This window comes from Saccopteryx bilineata, chromosome 12 (genome assembly GCF_036850765.1).
Source record: "Saccopteryx bilineata isolate mSacBil1 chromosome 12, mSacBil1_pri_phased_curated, whole genome shotgun sequence".
Taxonomy (NCBI): domain Eukaryota; kingdom Metazoa; phylum Chordata; class Mammalia; order Chiroptera; family Emballonuridae; genus Saccopteryx; species Saccopteryx bilineata.
Window position 1 is genome coordinate 24016150 of NC_089501.1, and position 23279 is coordinate 24039428.

Here is a 23279-nt window from a genome sequence, read left to right on the forward strand (position 1 = left end):
TCAATAACCACATTTGAGCTTAGGTAATACAGAAGTCACCACCGGAAAGTAAATAATTAACAAATACTTATTCACTTTATCATGCCAAGAATACAACATCAAGGTGAAAAGAAATCAATTTCAGTCTGCTGACTGTGCTTCAGGTAATTAGATTCATGGAGCTGGAGTTCACGTTCCCACTGTGGGCTGGCAAGAGCCCACACTGTTTTGTACCTGCCATGGAAATCAGCTTGCCCCATCACAATCTGGAAGGCTGGAGCTTCCCCAGATACTCTTCTGCACATGTGACTAAAACAGTTCAGGCCATCCTACAGCTCACAGAACAAGTGCTCTCCTTTTGAGTGTTCTATACTATTACTTCCAGAATTATTTTCTAGTTATCATTTTGGGGTGCTTATTAGGTGAAATGTATGAATTACTTCTTAAGATAGGTTCTGAAGTTAGTCCAGGAATGAGAGCACAGAAAGAGGCATTATTATTATTATTATTTTTACATCTGAGCCAAGCTTCATCTACATATATTTTTAAGACAGAAAAATATCTAAGAAAAGGTAAATAGAAAACAAAAAAATAAGTATGAAAAGTAGTCATGACAGCTATGTAAAGACAACTGAAATTTATGTTTCTTTAAAAAGCATTTTCAAATGGCCCCAACAGTAAAACAAGTTATTCTACAGTGGAATTCAGAACGGAGAACCTGAAGCTCTTAATGACCAGATGAAGCCTCCTGACTGGCTTTGATTTGCACAGCATTGGTTCAGAAGTTTATTTTTAATTTTTTGAATTTAATTAGTTGCCAACATTAAAAAATTCTGATTCACAGAAAACCTTAAATTTGTGAACTCTCTTGGAGTGAGTTTCTGATGGGTCCAAATTTCCACGTAGCCGAGGTAAGTGACATTCTGTTTGGGCATCAGATACGCTTTTGGGTCCAAGTGGGAATTGGCCTCCCCACATTGTCCTCTCTAGCCCCCAGGTCAAACAACAGTTGCCATTTACCATTAGCCTCCTGTTAGTTTATAGTAGAGCTGAGATGGCAGAATATCTAGTATTCATTTTTCAACCCAGAGTTGGAAAATGCAAGAAAAAATAGGTGTTTTAATAATGGAAGACATATTTTTGTGGAGATAAGTATTCCTATTAGAAGGTGTACAAGATAAGGATGCCTGTTGTAATACAACCTGAATAACCATTCTGAAATGTACCTATCCTATTCCCCTCAGTCACAGTACCCACTGGTCCTTCAGGCATCTCCTTTTTTTTCAAGAAACAAGTGGAGGCTATGATGATCTTGTTTTCTCTACTTTTTCAGTTTGATTTCATCTCAGGCCATGCAACATGGCAGAAATGCCTGGGAGTTGAAAATAGTGTGTCTTTGGTGTTTTATTATCTTCTAGGTTAGCATTTCAGTTCACTTTGGTGGAAGTGGGAAGTTCAAAACTGTTATGTATCTACCATATTTCCATGAATTTTTGGACAACTTATAATCCAGAGTCCGCTTATAAGCTTAACGTAGATCGCAAGACAACTTTTTGTTTCAGAGCAACAATATTCTCCTATTCTGCAGACTGCTTGAAGAGACCAGAGTTGTAGACAAAGTCAGACAGTCTCACATACTAAGCCTCCCTAATATGGGGGGAGGCTTTATAAAATAATATGTAAGTGGAATTTTTTATGGGAGACACAGCCAGCTGTTTCTATCTCCACTTGAGATAGTGTTTAATAAAATAGCAGATTGCCCCTATCTTAAATAGGGGTGTTTGTTAAGACACTAAAATGAGTCTAGGAATGTAGCATTTCTGTCTGTGGAAATACAGAGTAAATATTCAACATATTAAAGTGGGGTTTGGAATATATTTCTGGCTATTTTGGTATTAAAAAAGGATCTTACTAAAATGCATAAAAATTAAATACAAATATAAAATTATCATTCCCCTATAATACTTAGGCAAATCTCAAAGGTGATATTTCCAGTTGAGATAAAAACAATAATTTATTTCCTGCATTTTAATATTTATGAGTGCCTAGTAAGTTTTCTGGATGCCAGGAAACTTTTTGTATATCTACACCATTTTGGGGCAACAGATTTGAGTTGAAAGAGCTGTTGATGTCTAACTTGTTTGTTACATGAGGGCCCTGGCCGGCTGGCTCAGTGGTAGAGTGTTGGCCTGGCATGCAGGAGTCCCAGGTTCGATTCCCGGCCAGGGCACACAGGAGAGGCGCCCATCTGCTTCTCCACCCCTCCCCCTCTCCTTCCTCTCTCTCTTCCCCTCCCACAGCCAAGGCTCCATTGGAGCAAAGTTGGCCCGGGCGCTGAGGATGGCTCCTTGGCCTCTGCCTCAGGTGCTAGAATGGCTCTGGTTGCAACAGAGCATCGCCCCCTGATGGGCATGCTGGGTGGATCCTGGTCGGGCGCATGCGGGAGTCTGTCTGACTGCCTCCCCGTTTCCAACTTCAGAAAAATACAAAAAAAAAAAAAAGTTTGTTACATGAGTGCCTGCAACCGTAGAGATTCTTAATAAGGTGAATATTGAATGAGCACAGTGATAGAGGTAAACACGCCTCCTCTCTGCAAAAGTATCTCTTTTTATCTCTCAATGTCAAAGAGCATTTGGCTGTGACACAGAAGCACATTCATGCAAAACCTTTCTTTTTCCCTCCAAAGACTAAATATTAGAAAAAGGCTAGGCTGCTCTGACTAGAAGGCTAATAGTTCTTTTCAAGAGTAGTTCGTTAAAACTCATAAATTCCCAGGTGTTTGTCTTTGCTGACACACTTTCAACATTTCCCTAGTGATAACATATGAAAGCGATCTATACAATTCTAGTTTATGACAGCCATTTAAGGAACAAGTGACATGATGACAGGAGGTCTTTAACTGTGAAAAGCATGGCCACCTTTTTTTTTTTTTTTTTTTTTTTAAATTTTTTATTTTATTTATTCATTTTAGAGAGGAGACAGAGAGGGACAGAGAGAGACAGAGAGAGAGGAGCTGGAAGCATCAACTCCCATATGTGCCTTGACCAGGCAAGCCCAGGGTTTCAAACCAGCGACCTCAGCATTTCCAGGTCGATGCTTTATCCACTGTGCTACCACAGGTCAGGCAAGCATGGCCACCTTTTAAAAGTTCTAACAGCACATTTCCTGCCTAGTGGGACAAAGCTGAGTGGGACATGGCCAGGCATGGAGCTATTCATGGGGCTATTCAAGGGTATAAAGTATGACTTTTTGAATGTGGGTTTTGAGGAAAATAGATTAAGCACTCCTCCCCTCCCAACTGTCTTCTGATGAACTGCTCTCTCTGGTGCCCAAACAAAGCAACCATGACATTTTCATTTCCTGTTAGAGAGAAAGAGGACTCCTTGTCCTTTGCTTGAATTTTGGAGGCCACATGGACACCTGAGTTTTGTGGTATTCATCGTGGTTTTGGTGCTGTGTAGACACAGTCATGTGAGGAGAAATGAAATCAGGGTTATGCAGCAAAGGCGAATCCTCCATAGGATTAAAATCACTGAGTAAAAAAATCTTGGGTAAGCTTGTAAATTTTTTCTTAAAAGCACCTATGTTTAAATAGAACATATTCTTCCTAGGAAAGGATAAAGTCTCTGTATCTAAATTCTTACCAATACAAGTCACAAATGTTCTAATAATGTACACAGCAACTGGAGTTTAAAGATGCCTATAATGGTTAGTACTTTATGAGAAAATCATTTAATGAGGAACAATGAGGATGAAGTGTAAAATTTTCACTGTCATGCAACAGGGAAGCTCAGGGTTTAGAGGCAGAGAGGAAGCTGCTAAATCAGACTCAGATTTGAATCAGTTGACAAATCATTTAAGTTCTCAGATTCAATTTCATTGGTAAAATACGGATAATAATTGCTATTTGTCAAGTTTATTATCCTTAAGAAAGAACTAAAGAAAAACATACTATATAAAAGGAAAGTGATAAAATTTAGAAACTTAAAAAACAACTGATATAAATCCCCTGTTCTCTTATTTTTCCACTAATATGAACATTTTGAAATTCAATTTTTGAAATTAAAGTGAAAGAAATTAGTGCTTAGACATTAGTTTTACTTCTAATAGAATTTTTGTGGTCTACTTGTATCATTGAGAATAGGGTATTTAATTGGGAGTATAGATATGAAAATTAGGAGAAAATGACATGCAAACAATACCTGATATAATTATAAAAAAACTTTATTTCACTCTTACTTTAATTAAATCTTTATAAGCACCATGTCATGTACTGGCAATCTAGAAAGAGGATGCTGGAATGCTTTAGTCAATAACAAACTGCAAGCTGATGACGTGCAGTTACAGCTACATGGAGCATGTGAACAAGACCACATTTAGAGAGATTCCCTGGAGAATCCTGTGACAATGCACAAAACAGGAACCTGGCATTAATTTGTTCACACTTTTCTAGTCAGAACCCAAAGCTTGTGCATGTAAACATCAAAAGAAACATTTTATCACCTTGACAGTTTATAGTTTGCTAAAACTTGACCCTGAAAGTATAAATGCTGCTACTTTGTTTTCTTGACCAGTGCTTGGCCATAAGCTGAAAAGATCAATTCCTTTAAAATTGAAATGATGCTTAAAGGCTATGTTCTACACTGCATACACTATTAGCAAGGCTTTTGAATGTGTTCAACTCTCATATTTGATCTCCAAACCATTATTTATTTACCTAATGAAATTGTGAAAAACATACAATTTCAGCAAAATGTTTTAATTTGGTCCTATATTAAAAGACCCAATTGCCAAGGTGTTTTACATCATTTTAATTCACAAGCATGTACACAAGAGATTCACTATAAAGAACATTGCTTCCTGGTTTATGAATAAAAAGTTTATCCTCTACTTACACTAAAACATACAAAAAATAATCTACAAAAATCGTTTACAATCGATTTTAGTGAAAGGAAAAGCTTCAGAAAAAAAAATGATTGTGTGGTGGTAGTATTTTAGCCATCAAAAAAGGAATGTCAGTAACCAATAAATATAATGTGTTTTCTCCATATAGACATATTTACACTTGAGTCTTTGGCTTATGTTTTTTTTTTCTAAAAAGAACTTTAAATGATCCAGCCATCATTGCACATTAAAAGAAAATAAGCCAGTTATATATATTTATATATTTATATAGAGATCTGCTACACTTGAAACATATAAAAAATGAACTTTACTATGAATTTGCACAGCTTTTCTTTCTTCTTCCTTTAAAGATTTAACATCTTTTATCTATAAAAGGGAGGAAAACACCACGTAGAAAGTATTAATTCATGCAACATATGGTGGCTGTTCTACCAAAACCAGGAGAGAAGAGGCTGCATATTCACTGTACAAACACTGATAAATTCTTATTGAATCTGATTCTTATTAAATATAGTTTATGTGGCACGAAATGTTGATGCTTTCATACAGTCATAGAAACTAATTGAGTCCTTTTTATTAAGATACACAACTTCATAAGAAAAATACTTTTACTTCTCAAATGTAAAAGTCTCCCACCCCCCACATTAAAATCTCTCTGCACAGGTGTAGCAGGTACAACAGCTGCTGGCTCGACAGATGAACAAGTTTCTGTGTGGATGCTGCAGTCTCACCCAACTAAGACGATTCCAGGTACTCCAAAGCTACATCATAGCAGAAACGGTACTGCTCCTGAAAGATGTTAACACAAAAGTGTTGTGCAAAGTTAAGAAAAAGGAGACTAATGGTCAGTAATAGCTACCAAATGAATACTTAGAAAAACAATTGAGATTATTTAACAATTACAAGTTATTTTTTCCATGTATAGGTTGAATATCTAGGAATATACATTTTTGCATTTGAGTCTAATAATTGCTGTTAAGAAGAGATTTGATGTATAAAGATATTATGTCTTTGCCTTATATTTTCTATCAAATTTTTAAAAACCTCCTGTTTTTTTTGTTTGTTTGTTTGTTTGTTTTTTTGGTGACAGAGACAGAGAGAGGTACAGATAGGGACAGACAGAAAGGGAGAAAAACAAGAAGCATCAATTGTTCGCTGTGGCACTTTAGTTGTTCATTGATTGCTCTCATATGTGCCCTGATTGGGGGGGGGGCTACAGCAGACCGAGTAACCCCCTTGCTCAAGCCAGCGACCTAGGGCTCAAGCTGGTGAGCTATGCTCAAACCAGATGAGCCCGCGCTCAAGCGCGGGGTTTCAATCCTGGGTCCTCTGCCTCCAAGTCTGACGCTCCATCCACTGTGCCACCGCCTGGTCAGGCAAAACCTTCTGTATTTTTAAAGTTGATTGTAATAATAATAATACCTGATCATGACAGAAATTTTTTCCAATATAAAAATATATAAAGAATCATAAAAAGATTTTCTATAATTTTATCATCAGAAAACAAAATTGTTAAAATACAGCCTTGGTTTAGTTTAGTCCTTTTCATGCATGGTTGAAATAAAAATTGCTTTAGAATAAATATGGTTGCATACATATATTTCAGGATATAATTTTGCATTTTCTTTTCTTTTGTGTAACAATATGTAACCTTTTCCCATAACACCTCTTCTAATATTACAAAAAAGTCTAACAGATGGATTGTTTGACTATTAGATTGCATTTTTTTACTTATATTATAAATGATGGCACACTGAATATATGCAAATATTATTCTTCACACTTCAGATATGTTTCCTTAGCTGAAAAAAGCCAGTCATTTCAAATGCCATTTTATAATTCCAAGTTCTTAAAACTTGACCATTTTTGTTTTGACAGCTTATTTATAACTGAAAATTTATTTATATATAAAATAATTTTGTCAGCAATATCATTTGAGTTTAAACTGCCTTTCCTCAAAGTCCATTTATGTGTTAATTATTTAGAATTTGAAAATTCACAAGACTGTATTGCAAATTCTGACTTTCATATAATGTAACTCACTGAAAACTTTTCAATTTAATCCAAGTAGATAAAATTCCAGCTAAATTGAAGAATAATGTAAAACTCATATTATTTCTAAAGCTAACTTCCAGGTGTCTTCAGCAATAAACTAGGGTAATAAAAACTTTTCCCAAGAGGTTTTTGTCAATCCTACCCTAATTATAAAGTAGACACAATTTAAATTCACTTAAACCACTGTGGCAAGTGCATTGAAGAACCAAAAACTGCTTGAAAGCAGTTATGTCTTTTTAATCAGTCTCTAGCAATTTGGTTTCCACTCTAAATTTCCTTACCCAACTTGTCAGTACAAGTCAGTAGCACATTGGACTAATAATTAACCCTGATGAAACAGAAATTGAGGGTGGGAAGTCCTGTCAGGATTTCTGGGACCTGAATTAAGGGTAAGTAGTAACTCTTTGGAAGGTTTTAGAATGGCAGAATTTATCCAGAGAAATTTCCCCCTTAAAGTAAAGGTGGAGCATCAGTACAATTTGAAGGTAAAATATGAATTCTGAGCTCAGAAATGACTCCACTGATGTTTCTAAGAAGACCTAATCTGATAGAGGTGGAGTTTACGTAGAAAAATCTTCAGACTGCAATGAGTTTAAAGACATAACCACTAACTCATCCACTTTTTAAGATGACCTGGGAGTTCTACCTAAAAATCCCTCACACCCCTTTCCCTTTCTCTGTCTCCACTGCCAACACCCCAGGCAAAACCAACATCGCCTTGTCTGGACAACTGTAATAACCGAAGGAATGGAGGGCAGTGGAGGGGCTGGAGGACTTAGAAAAGGGGAAAAGTCTGTTATCACTCTTGAAAGTGAAAGAGTATGAATGTAACTCTTCAGATTTTGTCTCAGGAAACAATGCACCTCTTGTGTGAACGATCCATGGGCAGGAAGTGGTGAAAATACTTAAAAGTTGATTGAATTGCTCATTTGAGTTATCTGATCATCTTGATAATGTAGGGCAAACAACAGTGATGCCTTGGTTTTTCTGGCTTACGGTTCTGTGAGCATAAACTACACAGCTGCTCCTGACTTTATCCCACCACGTACATATGTGTAACCCACAGAGAGCTCTCTTCAGAAGTGAAATGTGTTAGAGAAATTTACCTCTCTTTCTTATTCTTCATACAGCTTCATCCAGATATATGCTCACGTACACACGCCTTTCTGCTCGTATATTGTAAGCTATGTACTGACTTTGTGAGCCCTGACAAATTCAGGTAGCATCATGTGAACTATGCTCTATAATTTTTCATGAAAGCCCAAAATTTTCAATTATGACAGTTAAAAATGTATAATTTGACCAGAAATAAAGAATTATAAATAATGACTACAATAAATATCAGTTGCTTTTTAAAAACATTGAGTGTCTAAAGTTTTGATGTAATTTCCAAGTATATCCCTTAGATTAGTTTTATCAGTTAACTCAATATGCTTTAAGAAATAAAAATAATAAAGCATAGAAGCAACTTTATTTTTATTATAAAACCATTTATTAAACTTTATTGTAGCAAAAGTTTACTGCCTGTATCAAAAAAATAATCCTATACATTTTCCAAATTTAGTAAAAATAGTTTTTTTCTTCATTTTCTTTTTATGTGATATGTGATGCTCAGCAAGTTCTCAATTAGGCAAGAAAGTCCCACAAAGACTCATTTAGACGTCTGATTCCCAATGTGCGTGCATGAAATCAAATCACAAGCGGGTAAATGACTGACTAATCTCTATGCTCCCTTCTCCCTCTAGGACTCCGACTCACCGGGGCCTCCACCATGTTGGGCTTACTGTTCCTCAGTGTCTTGACCGCATGGAACACATCGACAACGTTCTGCCGCTTCACCATCTCAACAACAATGCCTATGGCACAGAACATGCCGCTTCGTCCACCACCATTTCTAAAACCAACAAAAGCAAAGGCATTTTAGATTAAAGATTTTAGTGAGCACAGGTACACAAAGATATTTGTTTGGAAAAGAAAGCATTAGCTTTTTAATTTTTTCATCTGTGTCTTAATTTTGTTTCATATGTTGTGCATGTATGTGTACAAGGCAGAGGGAAAGGACACTTGAGGAAGATGTTAGTTCAGTAGCTTATGCTTAAAATATGCTGTAAAGCAGTGGTCCCCAACCTTTTTTGGGCCACAGACTGGTTTAATGTCAGAAAATATTTTCATGGACTGGCCTTTAGGTTGGGACGGATAAATGTATCACGTGACCGAGACAAGCGTCCAGAGTGAGTCTTAGATAGATGTAACAGAGGGAATCTGGTCATTTTTTAAAAAATAAAACATCGTTCAGACTTAAATATAAATAAAACAGAAATAATGTAAGTTATTTATTCTTTCTCTGCGGACTGGTACCAAATGGCCCACGGACCGGTACCAGTCTGTGGCCCGGGGGTTGGGGACCACTGCTGTAAAGCATAAATTGCCAACCTAGATACACAGAGCTTTTGACAGATATGCAAACTGTGTAAATCAGAAAAGTGGTTCAGAATACTGTTCAAAAGAGTTTAAATCATATCAAAACTATGTACTGTATTTCCCCATGTGTAAGATGCACATTTTTTCAAAAAAATTGGGGTCTAAAAACTAGGTGCATCTTATACAGTGGTTGTAAATATTTTCTTGCATTTAAGAAGTGTGGCATTTCAAATGCCATAGATGGAACTAAGGACGAGGCTATATTTGAAGACAGTGATTTGTCATCAGAAACAGATGAAGACAAGCTAATGGATGGGAGTTTTGACAGTGATGGGGAGTTGTATATATTTTATGATGAAGAAAACTTGAGTTCAATAACTTTATGTAATACTTTTTTTTTTTTCTTCAAATTTCGAGACCCCAAATTAAGGTGCATCTTATACATGGGAGCGTCTTATACATTGGGGAAATATGGTAATAATCAATTTTTAAAAACATGATTATTAAAGTTAGTGACTAATTATGGAATCACGAAACAGGAAGATCTATGCAAGTAGGGAAGCTGTGAGTCAGGTACTCTTTAGCATGGAACCCGTGAGGCTAATGAGGGAGCCAGGTCCGCAGCGCCCTGCCCAGGCTGGCTGCCACACTCACAGGCAGTGGATGATCGTCCGGCCTTCCCCTTCCTCGCACTCCTCCTGCCATTTTTCCACCTGCAGTATCAGTTTCAAAAATGACCGTTTGGAGCCAGGCACTTCTCGATGAGAAGCCCATCCTAGATACTGAAACTGCTGTACCATCAGATAACCTTCCTGAGGCTGTAGAGGAAAACGTATGTTTCTATGTAAGCAAGGACTGGAAATTGTACTGGTACTAAATAGCCAGAGTCACACCAATTGACACCATGCTATAAATGATATTTACATCAGATCGAATCTGTAAGTCCTAAATATGTACATGCCTGTGCAGAAACATTCTAAGTTACAGAAGCAAGAAACATGACAATTATCCTTAATACAAGCTTCTCCCTCTTATCCTCTATTCAATAATCAATTCCTATGTTTATGCTCTTAAATAACTTTCAAAGTCATCTCTCCTTTCTCATCACTGACATTGCACTGCCTTCCAGGGGTTATGAAAATTACCTCCTAGTTGATCTCTGTGAATAAACTTTGATCCCCTTCCAAATCATTCTTACGGCAGACATCATGATTATTTTGAAAAGCACATTTGATCTTGTCACTCTTCTACTTTAATGGGATCCAAATGATCTTGACATAAAATTCAAATTACTCTCATGGCTTAAAAATCATTACAGGATATGGCTCCACCTTCTTCTTTAATTTTGCCTTTACTTAAACACACAGTTTAAGTTTCAGAAACATTAGGCTTCTTTTAATTCATTTATCAGGTAATTTCTTGCCAAGGGAACTTTACACATACATTCCCTTTTGTCTTGAACATTACTTTCTTGCTTGTCCACACTGCCAAACAGTGATCAACTTGTGTTGGTTTTGCCTGGGACTGTTCCGGTCTTAGCACTAAAACTCCCATGTCCTGAAAGTCTCTCTATCCTGTGGAAACCAGGACAGTTGGTGATCCCACCCTCAATGAGCTTCTACTGATTCTTCATATTTTGGTTTAAAATAGCACGGCCTCAAAGAAATCTTCTCTGGTCACTCAAACACTTTGAATTCTGTACTTTTTCAATAAAATTATTCATCTTTGTAAATAAATAAATAGTTTAATTAGTTGTTTAATATTTGCCTTCCCTGATAAAGTATAAATCTTCAAGGATAAGAAAATCTCTCCCTTTTTTCCTTACTCTCTGTACCACTTGGTGCTAGAAAAATATTTTCAGAAGAAGAGAATTGCTGAATGAATGAATCAAAACATTAAACCCCCAAAAATAAAAAAAAAAATAAAAAAAAAACAAAAAACAAAAAAACAAAACATTAAACCCTCAAATAAAATTATATTGAAAGAATATGCAATACTCGAGTTAACCATATCATAAGGCATCAGATCTGAAGCTTCATAAGGCAAGGGCTCATGCATCTTTTGGTAGGACAAGGATCTGCCTAGTATAATACCCAACTTTGGTTGGTGCATATTTGATGCAACTAAATATTTGTTGAAGTTAATGATATTAAATAATGAAATTCAAAACAGAAAAATAAAATCCTGTACTAATAAGGATCAGAACACCAAATATAGAAAAGACTAAACAAACAAACATGCTGACCAAAAAAAAAGGAACACTGATTTCAGTTCCTGTTCCTAGAATATTTTTCATATAAGCAGCTCAATTAACAGATAAGCCTTACTTTCTTAGTTTAGCAGCTATGGTTTCTCAGCTAAAATATTACTAAAACCATAATGTAACAGATGTGCAGACATAATGAGATTTCATTTAAATTAACATCTAAGATATGCATGAACATTATGACATGATTGAAGTTATCTTTTTCCCTACTAAAATGAGCAATAGAAATGAATAGGATTTTATCCTCTGTTTATAGTTATATACATATAGACTATTAACCAGAAATGTATGCAGCCATTTTTATATGAAATACACTGAAATATGAGAGTCCTAATCATGCAATTAAAATAATAGACATATAGAGCTGCTGCTCTAAAAAAAACCCCCCAAAAACAGAGCAATCTTTCTCTTAAAAAAAAAAAGAGTAATTTCACGGAAGTTAACAAATGTTTTCTTTTTAAATTCTGCTTGTTATTTGGTTATAAAATTCTAAGTTTTTTTTTAATTAATACTTTTTGTTTTTTTGAAGTCGAGACCCGAACCTAATTTGTCTTTTAGCACAAAGCACATAAGTAATCAGGAAGAGAAGGACTGCCTAGGGACACAGGTGCCACTCTGCTCTTAGGAAAGGGTACACAGTGGTAGCAGCACTTGTTCTATCCACAGTTCTGGGCAGAGGGAACTGCAGGGACATTTGGAAAGCTACAACTGCAGGCAGGAGGAGAATCGGTGATGTCTGTGATTTACCTTTTCCTTTATGCCTAGGATTCTCCTTTAGACACAAGACTTGGAACGGTGCCAGGGAACCCTTCTACAGTGGCTGATCCAACACAGCCTTTTCTCCTGAGGAAAAGCTTCTTCTCTGTCATTATTATTATTATAGTATTATTATTTTATAACTGCATGCCTCTTCTGAGCTGGATGTCAATACTAATGAAACACGCAGACAACCTGGAGATAGACCTACACGTGCTCCAGAGCCCGGCAGACAATCAAACTCAGATAAGCCAGAGCATCTGAATCTAGATTTGTAGAGGAAATACATTAGTCTAGCATTTGACCAGAAAACTTAGCTTCCAGCATTTCTGCTTTCCGGCTTTTGGAGTGCTTTTTGTTCTAGTACTGAGGTATAAGACAATTACTAGCTTTGCAAATGATTATGTAATGCTTATTAATCTTACTCTCCATGTTGTCTAATTGGAATTATGCCCCATCTCGGTTATGATCCACCTATTCGGGATCAGTGCAGTAACAATGATTAAATAATGACTTACTCTTGTTAGATTGCATATCCTAAAAATCCGGTTTATCACATCACAATCCATTGAGCAAGACATACATTCTACTTGGATGGGGCCGTATCGCAGTGTCCCTTCTTCCGGCCAGTACTGAGGGCAGCCCTAGAGGATGAATGTTTTGAAAGAAAAGAACATGATTTTTTTTTTTTCTAACTAGGGTGGTATAAAACATTTTCTCACTACATTATTAAGCTGTGTATAAATTTACAGAAGCAACCCAGAGCCATTAACCTGGGACAAGTCGACTTCGTTTAACATTACAATGGAAGTACAGCCGTAGTCATACACTAATCTCCAGAAGTCCTTCACAGTGTTTGGCAGAGGGTATTGAGTGACGATAAAAGCAGCTGGCTGCCTGTAGCTCTGTGAAGAAAGAAGGTAGATGGAGAAGCATAAGAGCTTAAAATGCTGATCACTTGTACAAGTAGAGTCAATACACTTCAACACAGGACCAGCTTCCCATGGAGATGAAGGTGTACAAGGCATAAGATATTTTTTTTCTACCTAGGGTGGTATAAAATATTTTCTCACTACATTATTACATGGTGTATAAATTTACAGAAGCAACCCAGAGCCATTAACCTGGGACAAGATTTGAACCAATGGAATATAGTAGTGCAATGGAAGACAGAATATATAGAGTAGTAATATGTCAATCAAAGGTAAGACTTTGATGTCTCAATAGAAAATTAAGTTGAGAATTTAAGTTTTAGTCTATTGAGAAAAGTAAATACAGGACAAATAGAAAAGAAGAAACTAAAGAACTTCCTGATGTTAAGATCCTCCATGAGGTACCTATCAGGTGGTTTCAGTTTCCAAAAGTAATCAGCTCGAGGGACTGAATGCAAAGTAGGTATAAAATTCCCTGGTGCATATGTTGTATGTACTAATTTGCTCTACCAATCATTTATCAGTGGTAATATATGTAACTGTTTGGTTCTCCTCCACTCCAAATTAAAAACAACAACAACAGGAAAAACACAACAACATCTATGCCTCAAGCTCATCTGCCATCTGTCACATGATATCATGAGCACATGCTGTATATAATCTTATAAAACCCATTTTCCTTAGTTTTCTGGGCATTTTCAGTGTATATCAAAAACATAATCATAATTTTAATCACTTAAGAGTTTTCAAGTACCAAAAAATAAAACCAATGAATGCACACCTTTGCTCCACCTGAGAGGAAATGGATCCTTGCCAAGTGACCCTTCATAGGGACACAATACAGTATCTCTTTCCAGAAGAGAAGGAGGGAAACAACAGCAGTGCTCATCTGGCCTGGCAATCAATCTCTTGTTCTGCAAATTGGTGTTCTAATAGCCAAGTATATGTCTATGTAAAAGCTTAAACTAATGATTTGTAAAAAAAATAACTTGTTACCTGAGTTAATTTCCCTAATGCTGATAGAAATTACTAGTTATCTCCTAACTTGTTTATATCATACTACTCCTTAAGTCCTTTAAGGGTCTTAACATCTGTGCAGAAACTGATCCTTGAACTTCATGGATCCTGCTATGATTTTGGAAATGCTGCTACACACGGCCTTGCACTTCATGGGGGAATGCGGGATACATGTGAGTAGATGGTGATTATCTGGCTGCTTCTGAATGACCTCAACACCGTACAAAGCTCCACCTGCAGCTGGAGCAAGTGCCACCTAACAGTATGAAATCTCATGAGAAAGGCACAGAAGAAAGCAGCAAGCTTTCCTTCCAATGAAATAACTGCTTCACGGAAAGGTATGTCAAAGGAGGCCGATAGCTGTTCACTCATTTCTTTAAGTCACAGGGATGGGAAGATGGATGAAAAAGAGATGCTATAGAAGAACTAAAGATTTCTTATTTCTTTCTTCTTCCCTTCCTGCAGCCATGATTCAATGTGTTCGAGCACACTGGCCTGGGTGCCAAGGATGGCTCTATGGAGCCTCTGCCTCAGGTGTTAAAGCAGCTTTTTTTAATTTTAATTTTTATTTTTTTATTTTTCTGAAGCTGGAAACGGGGAGAGACAGTTAGATAGACTCCTGCATGCGCCTGACCGGGATCCACCCGGCACGCCCACCAGGGGCGATGCTCTGCCCACGAAGGGGCGATGCTCTGCCCCTCCGGGGCGTCGCTCTGCCGCGACCAGAGCCACTCTAGCGCCTGGGGCAGAGGCCAAGGGGCCATCCCCAGCGCCCGGGCCATCTTTGCTCCAATGGAGCCTTGGCTGCGGGAGGGGAAGAGAGAGACAGAGAGGAAGGAGGGGGGGGTAGAGAAGCAAATGGGCGCTTCTCCTATGTCCCTGGCCGGGAATCGAACCCAGGTCCCCCGCACGCCAGGCCAACGCTCTACTGCTGAGCCAACCGGCCAGGGCCTAAAGCAGCTTTGTTACGAGCATGGCCTCAGATGGGCCAGAGCATCAGCCCCAGATGAGGGTAGCTGGGTGGATCCCAGGAGCATGCGGGAGTCTGACTTTCTATTTCCCCTCATCTCACTTGGAAAAGAAAAAAAAAAGAAGCCAATGTGATTTCAGTGAAAATAAATAATGGCTACGCAAAACTCTGGTTAGAGCAAGGATGGAAACATCCCACTTGAGCTTGCCTTTAGATTCTCCTGCTCTGCAGCATCAAAGAGAGCAAAGCGACTGGGTAACGAACTAGTCTGAGCAGTAGAGTGTGGGTTTTTTCTAGGTCAGTTATCAGAAGCTAATTATGAAAAAACACAATAGGAGCAACAACTTAGAAAGCTTCATTATTAGTCACAAAGAATTGATCTCTTCTAAAAGCTCCAAGAGCTAGAAGGCAAAAACTAGAAATATTTACAAAAGAAGGTGATAGAACTGTTTAAAAGGATTCTGAACCTTGATAGTCTTCTTGCTGTTTTTCCATGGTAACCAAAGCAAGGTGGCCAAAGACAATCTAAAACTCTTATTCCATGTTGTTCCGTCTATGGATTGCTAATGTGCTGAGGAATGCTTTCGCAGCTACTTATGAAGGGTGGTGTGGGTGGGGCAAGTCAGTTCTTCTGTTAGGACTGATGTATTAACATGTTATCTTCTATGTCTTACCTAGTTATTTATAAATAGTCGCTATTAACGAATGGTCAGTAAATCGTTAGTTCTAAATTATTGGAACATTAAATGTCAGAGATACAATTTTCCCAAATAAATATAATTTCAGAAAGATATGGCATTCTGTGATTTTTAAAATTCTTTCTTAGCTGTATTTAAAATAGATAAGCATGATTATCTTTTCTGAAAATAATTACGATTAAGAAAATCTCACCTGAAGATATTTCCTGTTCAGAATATAATAATTGACAATCAAGCTCCAAATTTACAATAAAGCCTAAATCTTATAGTTTCTAAGAATCCTTGTAGAGGAATTAGAAATCATCCCCCCCCCAAAATTTGTATTTCAATAGAAGTTTCCAATTTTTCTTCATAGACCATTTTAATTCTCTTGAAAAGAAAACTAGCCAGAATTCACTGAATTACATGGATTTTTATGGCACTCTACACTAACAAAGAGAGCAGCCGCTTACATCCATAAGAGCAGCATTGATGTAGTTACTACTCTCCCCATCAATCGTAATTAAAAAAGGCAGACATCTGTCAGGTGGCAACATGTCCATGAAACGGTTCTTGTCATGGTTCCTTGGCAGGCATGCTATACTGCAGTCTTCAGCTTGTAGACGAGGGGTAACTGAATTCAAGGTCTAAAAAGAAAAGTGAACCAGATTAAAAGACAGTGACCCATTTAATAGCACAACACAGATTCATCAAGTATTTAGGAGGCCAAGTAGAAAGTGAAGGATTTGTACAAAGCAATGGCATTTTCAGCTATGATGGCTCGATAGACTTTGTAGTTAAAGCTAATGAAGCCTGAAAAGTGACAAAGAAAAAAATATATGCAGTACAAAATGTGCCTTTTTAAAAGGAAAAGGAAGATTTTTCTTCCCTTAGATACCTGCCTAGCCAAATATAATGTAATCAAAAGTTCCCATGATAATGACCCAACATCAAAATTGGAAGCTATCATTTATAAGAACATCTGGCATGCCATGTATAGAGACAAGCTGCGGAACACTACTAAGAACAAGTAGGTAAAGAATCAAAGTAATAAGTTTCCAGAGGTACTTCTGACATCAGTCTCATACTTCCATGGATGTTTTAAGGGCAGCATAAACATTTGAGGTTTTTAGAAACAATGCTTGGAACTAATTCAGCTATTATTATTCATGTACTTGATCTCACATTTTGAGTGACACAGAGGCCAAAATGCATTAGACTGAATAAAAAAAAAAAAGCACAGTTGTAAATATACACAAATCACCGCTAAACTTGACTTTTATGATAAATTGTCCTATACCCTTTCCTGAGTCTGAAGTCATTTACTCTTCATGAGGTAGCAGATATGAGCTCATTAATACAAAAGTGACTCCATAATACCTACCAAGAAAGAGACAGGTATTACATTATACTTAAAATTGGGTCAAAGGTTATAAATTTGACTTGAAAGACCTTCCTTGGAAGAACTAATCATGCCCAGAACAAATTGAAATAAGTTGCTCATAAAAGAGGCCCTAGAAATAGCAAATACCTGAAATTCATCTTTGAGATGTGACGAGTTAGTCTGGGAATCTATTCTAATCATATCAAAATATGCAGCTTTAAATTCACAGACAGGTATGGCAGTTTCTCCACATAAGCAGGCTTCTAAAATGGCATCATGAATAAAAATGTACTGTTCCTATCAAAAGAAAGAAAAAGAAAATCATCATTTAAATAAAACTTCTCTGTTATCAAAGGTAAAAAATATAGAGAATTTTCTCTACATGGAAATAATAGCAAAAAAAAACCCAATTATAATAAAAATACTAATATTAGTTTGATGAGCTAACATGAATTCTATGTTAAAAAAACAGCTCTTTGTTTGAAAAGGTTGGAAAATGCTAAAATAATCTCCTACTAGAGGTAAATTACAATCAACATACCTCTGTTTGGACCATATTGATACGACGCGATCTTAAGGCTTTGACACAGTTGTAGATGTCAACAACACCCTCTCTTTCAGCCATGTCCAGCATGATGTCAATCACAATGTAACAGCCAGTTCGTCCAGCACCAGCACTGAAAAAGATTAAACCAATCTATACAACTGTAGGAAGCACATCTATGCAACCTTTAATAAAGATCCTGTTGGCTTCCCAATAGGTGGGACCAAATTAATTTAACAAAGCACAAGGCATAATTTGTACATATTGTGTAAACACTGCTGAATGTACAAAAAAAACCATCAGGTAGAGTATATGATTTGGTATAAACTGAAAACTGAAACAAGAGCTCCAAATTAGGTGACATAACTATAAATCAAATTATTTTTATTAATCACATTATACTGAAAATAATATGCATATGTTGTTCAAATTCTATCAGTTTTTTACATTGTCTTCATTTTATACAAATCACATATACATAATTTCAAGTTCATAGAATTAATCGAGGAATGGAATCACACTTTAATCACAAACTAAAGACTTAAACACGCATGTAGTTGTGGGGCCTCTGAGGAAATCCAACACTACTGGCTCTCTTAGTCAAACAGACTCTGGTAAATACCAAGGCAAAGAGCATTACTGTTACAGATCTTAAATGGGAAATTAGAACAGCCATGTAGGGGAAATGCTAATGGTGAGCGTGGGGAAGAAAATGGTGGTTACCAATGAGGTGATTAATAGCAGAAAGAATATTTTGAGTGGAAATCTGAAGAAAAAATGACAACAAATTCTTAGCCACAGAGTATAATTCTTAACAGTTTACTAAGAGAGCCACTATCTCATGGTATCTAATTCAGTACTTGAAGAATATACTGTTGATGATTTTACATCTTATGACCGCTTCTCTAATTTTATATATAAAAGGCAATGGAGCAAACAAGATACAGTTGGGAATTAAGGGGGAAATTCCCTTTGTAATGTGCCTCCTCTTTTTCCTAACTGCAAACATACCTGAGTCTTAGTAGAAAACAACACTTTCTGTTTCAAGAGAGTATTTAAGAATCTCGGAGCACTTCTGAAGCAAACAATTCATAGGAAAGTAAACCTCTGTGATAAATCAAGACAATCCTGAACTGAAAACCTACTTATCTCGCTTTCTAAATGCATTATTAACATTATTTCTTTATTGTCCAGATTTAGTTACTTCTCTGAAACTCACTGTTCTTTAAGAAATTTAAGTAAAAGATATTGTGAATATCTCTATATCCTTTTTATCTTTCTTTTTTCATTCTCCCTCTTTTTTATTTTCTTTCTTTTTTTGTCCTAATGTCTCTCAATCACTGTTCCCAGGGTTTGAGACAGGAAAGTAATTGAAGAGTACATCAGATTTCTTGAGGAGGATTGAATTAAGATTTTTTTTTTTAGGGTACACAGTATCTGATCCTGATGGGATGACTTACTTTTATTTCATTCTCTTTGGGCCCCTCTCTCCCTCACTCATAGTCATTTAAGTTCTGAATAGGTTGGGTTTTCAAAAAGAAAAAAAAAATGCTTAAGTACAAACTATTATGTAGCTTGGAGGAGATAGTATTTGAGAATGGTTTGTAGCACTGAAGAAAAGCCTTTTAATATATATTTTTCTGTTCACTTCTCAAAATGAGGCCATGTAATTTGCTTTTAGTGTCTCTGAATGCTTGTTTTAAGAGAAGCTGCTAATCAGAAGGAAGTCTGGATATAATGTTCATGTGTTCCTGGCATATATTTACTAGTTCTTACTGATGGAGTGTTCAAGATCCTTTGATAGATGATTAAAAAAATTCTTAAATAGCTGTTTTATAGCACAAAGTCTTGCGATTTAGGCCATTTAGTAACTCCGTATGTCTCAAATTTAATTTTACAAGATGGGATTCTATTGGGAATCTACTAGATTGGCAAAAAAATCTCTATTTCAATCTATCATTCCATACAATATGGGATTTGCAAAAGCAATATCCCGCCTCTGAAAACACAGATGTTGTCACTACAGAGCAGTTTCTACACTCAAAATTGTGGACAACACTACACACATTAGGATGAATGTATTTATTTCTTAGTTTCCATTTTATATCCTCCTTATGGCTAATTTTCATTTTACTGCTGTTTTACCTTATCTGTGATAGACGCATGCTGGAACTCTGTAAACATGCATTAGTTTTTGCGCTTAAAAGCCTTATCTTGACACGTTAGAAAAGCTGGCTGTACACAGCATCATCTGTACCATCACTCACCTGCAGTGCACAACGATGGGGCCAGCACTGGGAGGGTTAGAGAACTTGACTCGCCGGATAAACGACAGGAGCCCTGTGGCATGGTAGGGCACCCCATGGTCAGGCCAGCCGGTGAAATGGAACTGTTTGACTTCACGGATCTCGTTGTATCCCCTCTGTGTAAACAAGCAAAGAAGTGTTTTCAGATGGCCCAAAAGAAAGCCATAATACACAGTTAGGAGTGCTAGACCTAACTGGTAATGAAAAAAATGTAAGATTTACCAAGATCGTTTTTTTTTTCCCTCCTTTCTAGAAAAGGAAACTGGCCTGATATGGCCTAGGAACTTACATTTATTGTCAGACAACTGCTGAAGAAAGAAAATAAAAAATCTCACTCAGTTTTTTTTTTTTTTTTTTAAGATTTTATTTATTCATTATAGAGAGGAGAGAGAGGGGGGGGAGGAGCAGGAAGCATCAACTCCCATATGTGCCTTGACCAGGAAAGCCCAGGGTTTTGAACCGGCAACCTCAGCGTTTCCAGGTTGACGCTTTATTCACTGCGCCACCACAGGTCAGGCCCTCACTCAGTTTGATAAGTCTGGGTAAACTTTATCTACTTTGAAGTTCGTTCCTTACTGAGAATGACAACACACAAAATCAGGGGAGAAGGAAGAAATGGAAAAGTTAAAATGCTGCCCTATTGACCCAATGCACTGAGTACTCAATGAGTTTACAAAAGCACCTCTCTAGCTTCTCACCTCACAAAGACATTTGAATGCCTTGCATGTCCATGTTGGAAATGGCATTGAAGCATAGCATGCGGAGATTTTCCAGGACACTGCTACTCTCGCTTGGTTTCTAAAAATACATGGACAGCTAAACTATTCCTTGGGTAGCCTATTTTTCTTAACTCTGTGAATAAATTCAGCACACAGAATATTATTTATAGTAACAAAAATACAAAATGAAAGAGGTGAAGCAACCAATTTTGCGCCTCTCTCCTATTGGGTTAATTTAAGAGAAACCTTTAAATGCACATTTCAGAGCTTTTCCCATCTTTATTGTTAAAAGAAGCCGGTAGACTTGCAGAGCATAGAAGTGTTGCAGAATTTATTTTTCAAACCTACATTTGTAGCAAAAACAAAACAAAACGAAACCAAAAAAAACAAGAAAAAAAACCCTCTAAAAAACAAACAAACCCCCACTATAATCTAAAAAATTCCACTGTACCAGAAGCTATCTGTGAAATCTCCGTCTCAGTTTTTCAGACAGAATAGGTAGAGAAATTGCATGAAACAAAACAAATTAAGAAAGCTTATTTTCAGATTCTATCTTATGTAGATGCATATCACCAAAACGCTGGAAGCCAGTGATCATGTCTTACTATTCTTTTAGTTCCAGTTCTTTGTACAAGAGCGTACAGAAAGCAGGGCTCAACCATGATTGTAATAGCGACGATAACAAACAGCACGAAGTCAGCAAATGGGAAAAAACACTTGCATTACTACTTTCAAAGTCAACTCTAGTGAGGAAGGCCACAGACTGTTTTAAGACCTGATTTGAGATATTAATTCACCTCCTCTACGGCAATCCGTTTACTGAAGTTGCTATAATGATCCTGCTCTCGTTAGTAAATTTTAATATGTGGCAGTACCTGTTCCCTTGTCGTTCTTTTTATTTACATTTTTTACAGTAATTTTCAAACATCACTCTTTTTCTGTTCTAAAAACAAGAAAACGTATTAAAAAGAAATACCCCATAATTCACCAATTAGTATTGCATTAAATCTATAATGTGGTATTTGTAACAAGTATTCCCACTCTGGGGCACATCGCATGTCTTCATTTATTCACTTCTTACCTTATGTCTCAATATACTTTTGTGATTTTTTTCACCTAGGGTCTGTATCCTTTTTGTTATATTCCTAGATACTTTAGAATTTTTTTCATTATTGTGAAAGAAATCAGTTTTTTGTTTGTTTGTTTGTTTTTGTGACAGGGACAGAGGGAGACAGAGAGAGGGACAGACAGGAAGGGAGAGAGATGAGAAGCATCAATTTTTCACTGTAGCACCTTAGCTGTTCATTGATTGCTTTCTCATATGTGCTTTGACTGTGGGGCTACAGCAGACCTAGTGATCCCTTGCTCAAGCCAGTAACCTTGTGCTCAAGCTGGTGAGCCTTGCTCAAACCAGATGAGCCCACGCTCAAGATGGCGACCACAGGGTCTCGAACCTGTTTCCTATGCATCCCAGTTCCGACGCTCTATCCGCTGTGCTACCACCTGGTCAGGCTGTGAAAGATATTTTTCATGTTATTGTTAACATAAAAGCTATAATTTATGAATATTTTGAATCAGTTACTTAAATAAATGATTATTGGTTCCATTTAAAAATATTATCTCTAGTTTTCTTGGTATAAAATAATTTCATTTAAAATAATTTTGTTTCTTCTATTAGTAAAGTTTATTCCATTTGTCATATTTCATTTGATAGAGCTTCCTAAAATGTTGAACACTAGTGAAAATGATTATCCACATCACATTTCTGATTATACTAGAAATGCCTTCAATTTTTTTTTCCTTAACACACATGTTACTAGTTATTGCTGAATCATGTTTAGGGACTCTCCTTATTGTCCTGATATAGTTAGAGTATTATGATAAATGTCATTTAAATCAAATTAAGTACACTACAATGTCTATAAATATAGTTCTGGTCTTTTAATGCACTGACATAATGAAATATCCTACCACAGTTGTAATATCTTTGCATTCTAAGAAAACAATTATGATAAATCATGTTATGATCTTTTCTTAATTCATTTCTGGATACAAATTTTTAATATTTTATTTTGAAGTGTTTTCAAGCATGTTCTCAAATGTAATTGGTTTATAGTATGTTTGCATGCACACTTGAGAGAGGGAGAGAGATTAAGATAAAAAGAGAGAGAGAAGAATTTCTTCATCTGGTTCTGTTATCACAGTTATGATAGCTGCTAAATATATATTTAGTTGGTTTTAACAGTTTTCTGTGGCCTAAATAGTTTGATTAATATAGGCATTAGCAAGTCTCTAAAGGTTAAAGAAACATCAACTATGAAACCATAGTTAAATTTAAATGGTAATTT

At 36.5% G+C, this 23279-nt stretch overlaps 1 protein-coding gene across 5 annotated transcripts in view; it reads right to left on the reverse strand.

Moving 5' to 3' along the window:
- Positions 1 to 4195: 4195 nt before the first annotated feature.
- Positions 4196 to 23279, reverse strand: part of PTPRK (protein tyrosine phosphatase receptor type K) — a 591572-nt gene continuing 572488 nt past the window's right edge. For all 5 annotated transcript variants that reach the window (XM_066248523.1, XM_066248520.1, XM_066248518.1 and 2 more), the window contains 9 exons: positions 20174 to 20328; positions 17904 to 18039; positions 17510 to 17659; positions 16452 to 16625; positions 13156 to 13287; positions 12901 to 13026; positions 10015 to 10178; positions 8698 to 8833; positions 4196 to 5673 (listed from right to left, as the gene is read on the reverse strand). In XM_066248523.1, the coding sequence (XP_066104620.1) occupies positions 5620 to 5673; positions 8698 to 8833; positions 10015 to 10178; positions 12901 to 13026; positions 13156 to 13287; positions 16452 to 16625; positions 17510 to 17659; positions 17904 to 18039; positions 20174 to 20328 (1227 nt within the window). In that variant the 3' untranslated portion in view covers positions 4196 to 5619. The remainder of the gene's footprint in view (positions 5674 to 8697; positions 8834 to 10014; positions 10179 to 12900; positions 13027 to 13155; positions 13288 to 16451; positions 16626 to 17509; positions 17660 to 17903; positions 18040 to 20173; positions 20329 to 23279) is intronic.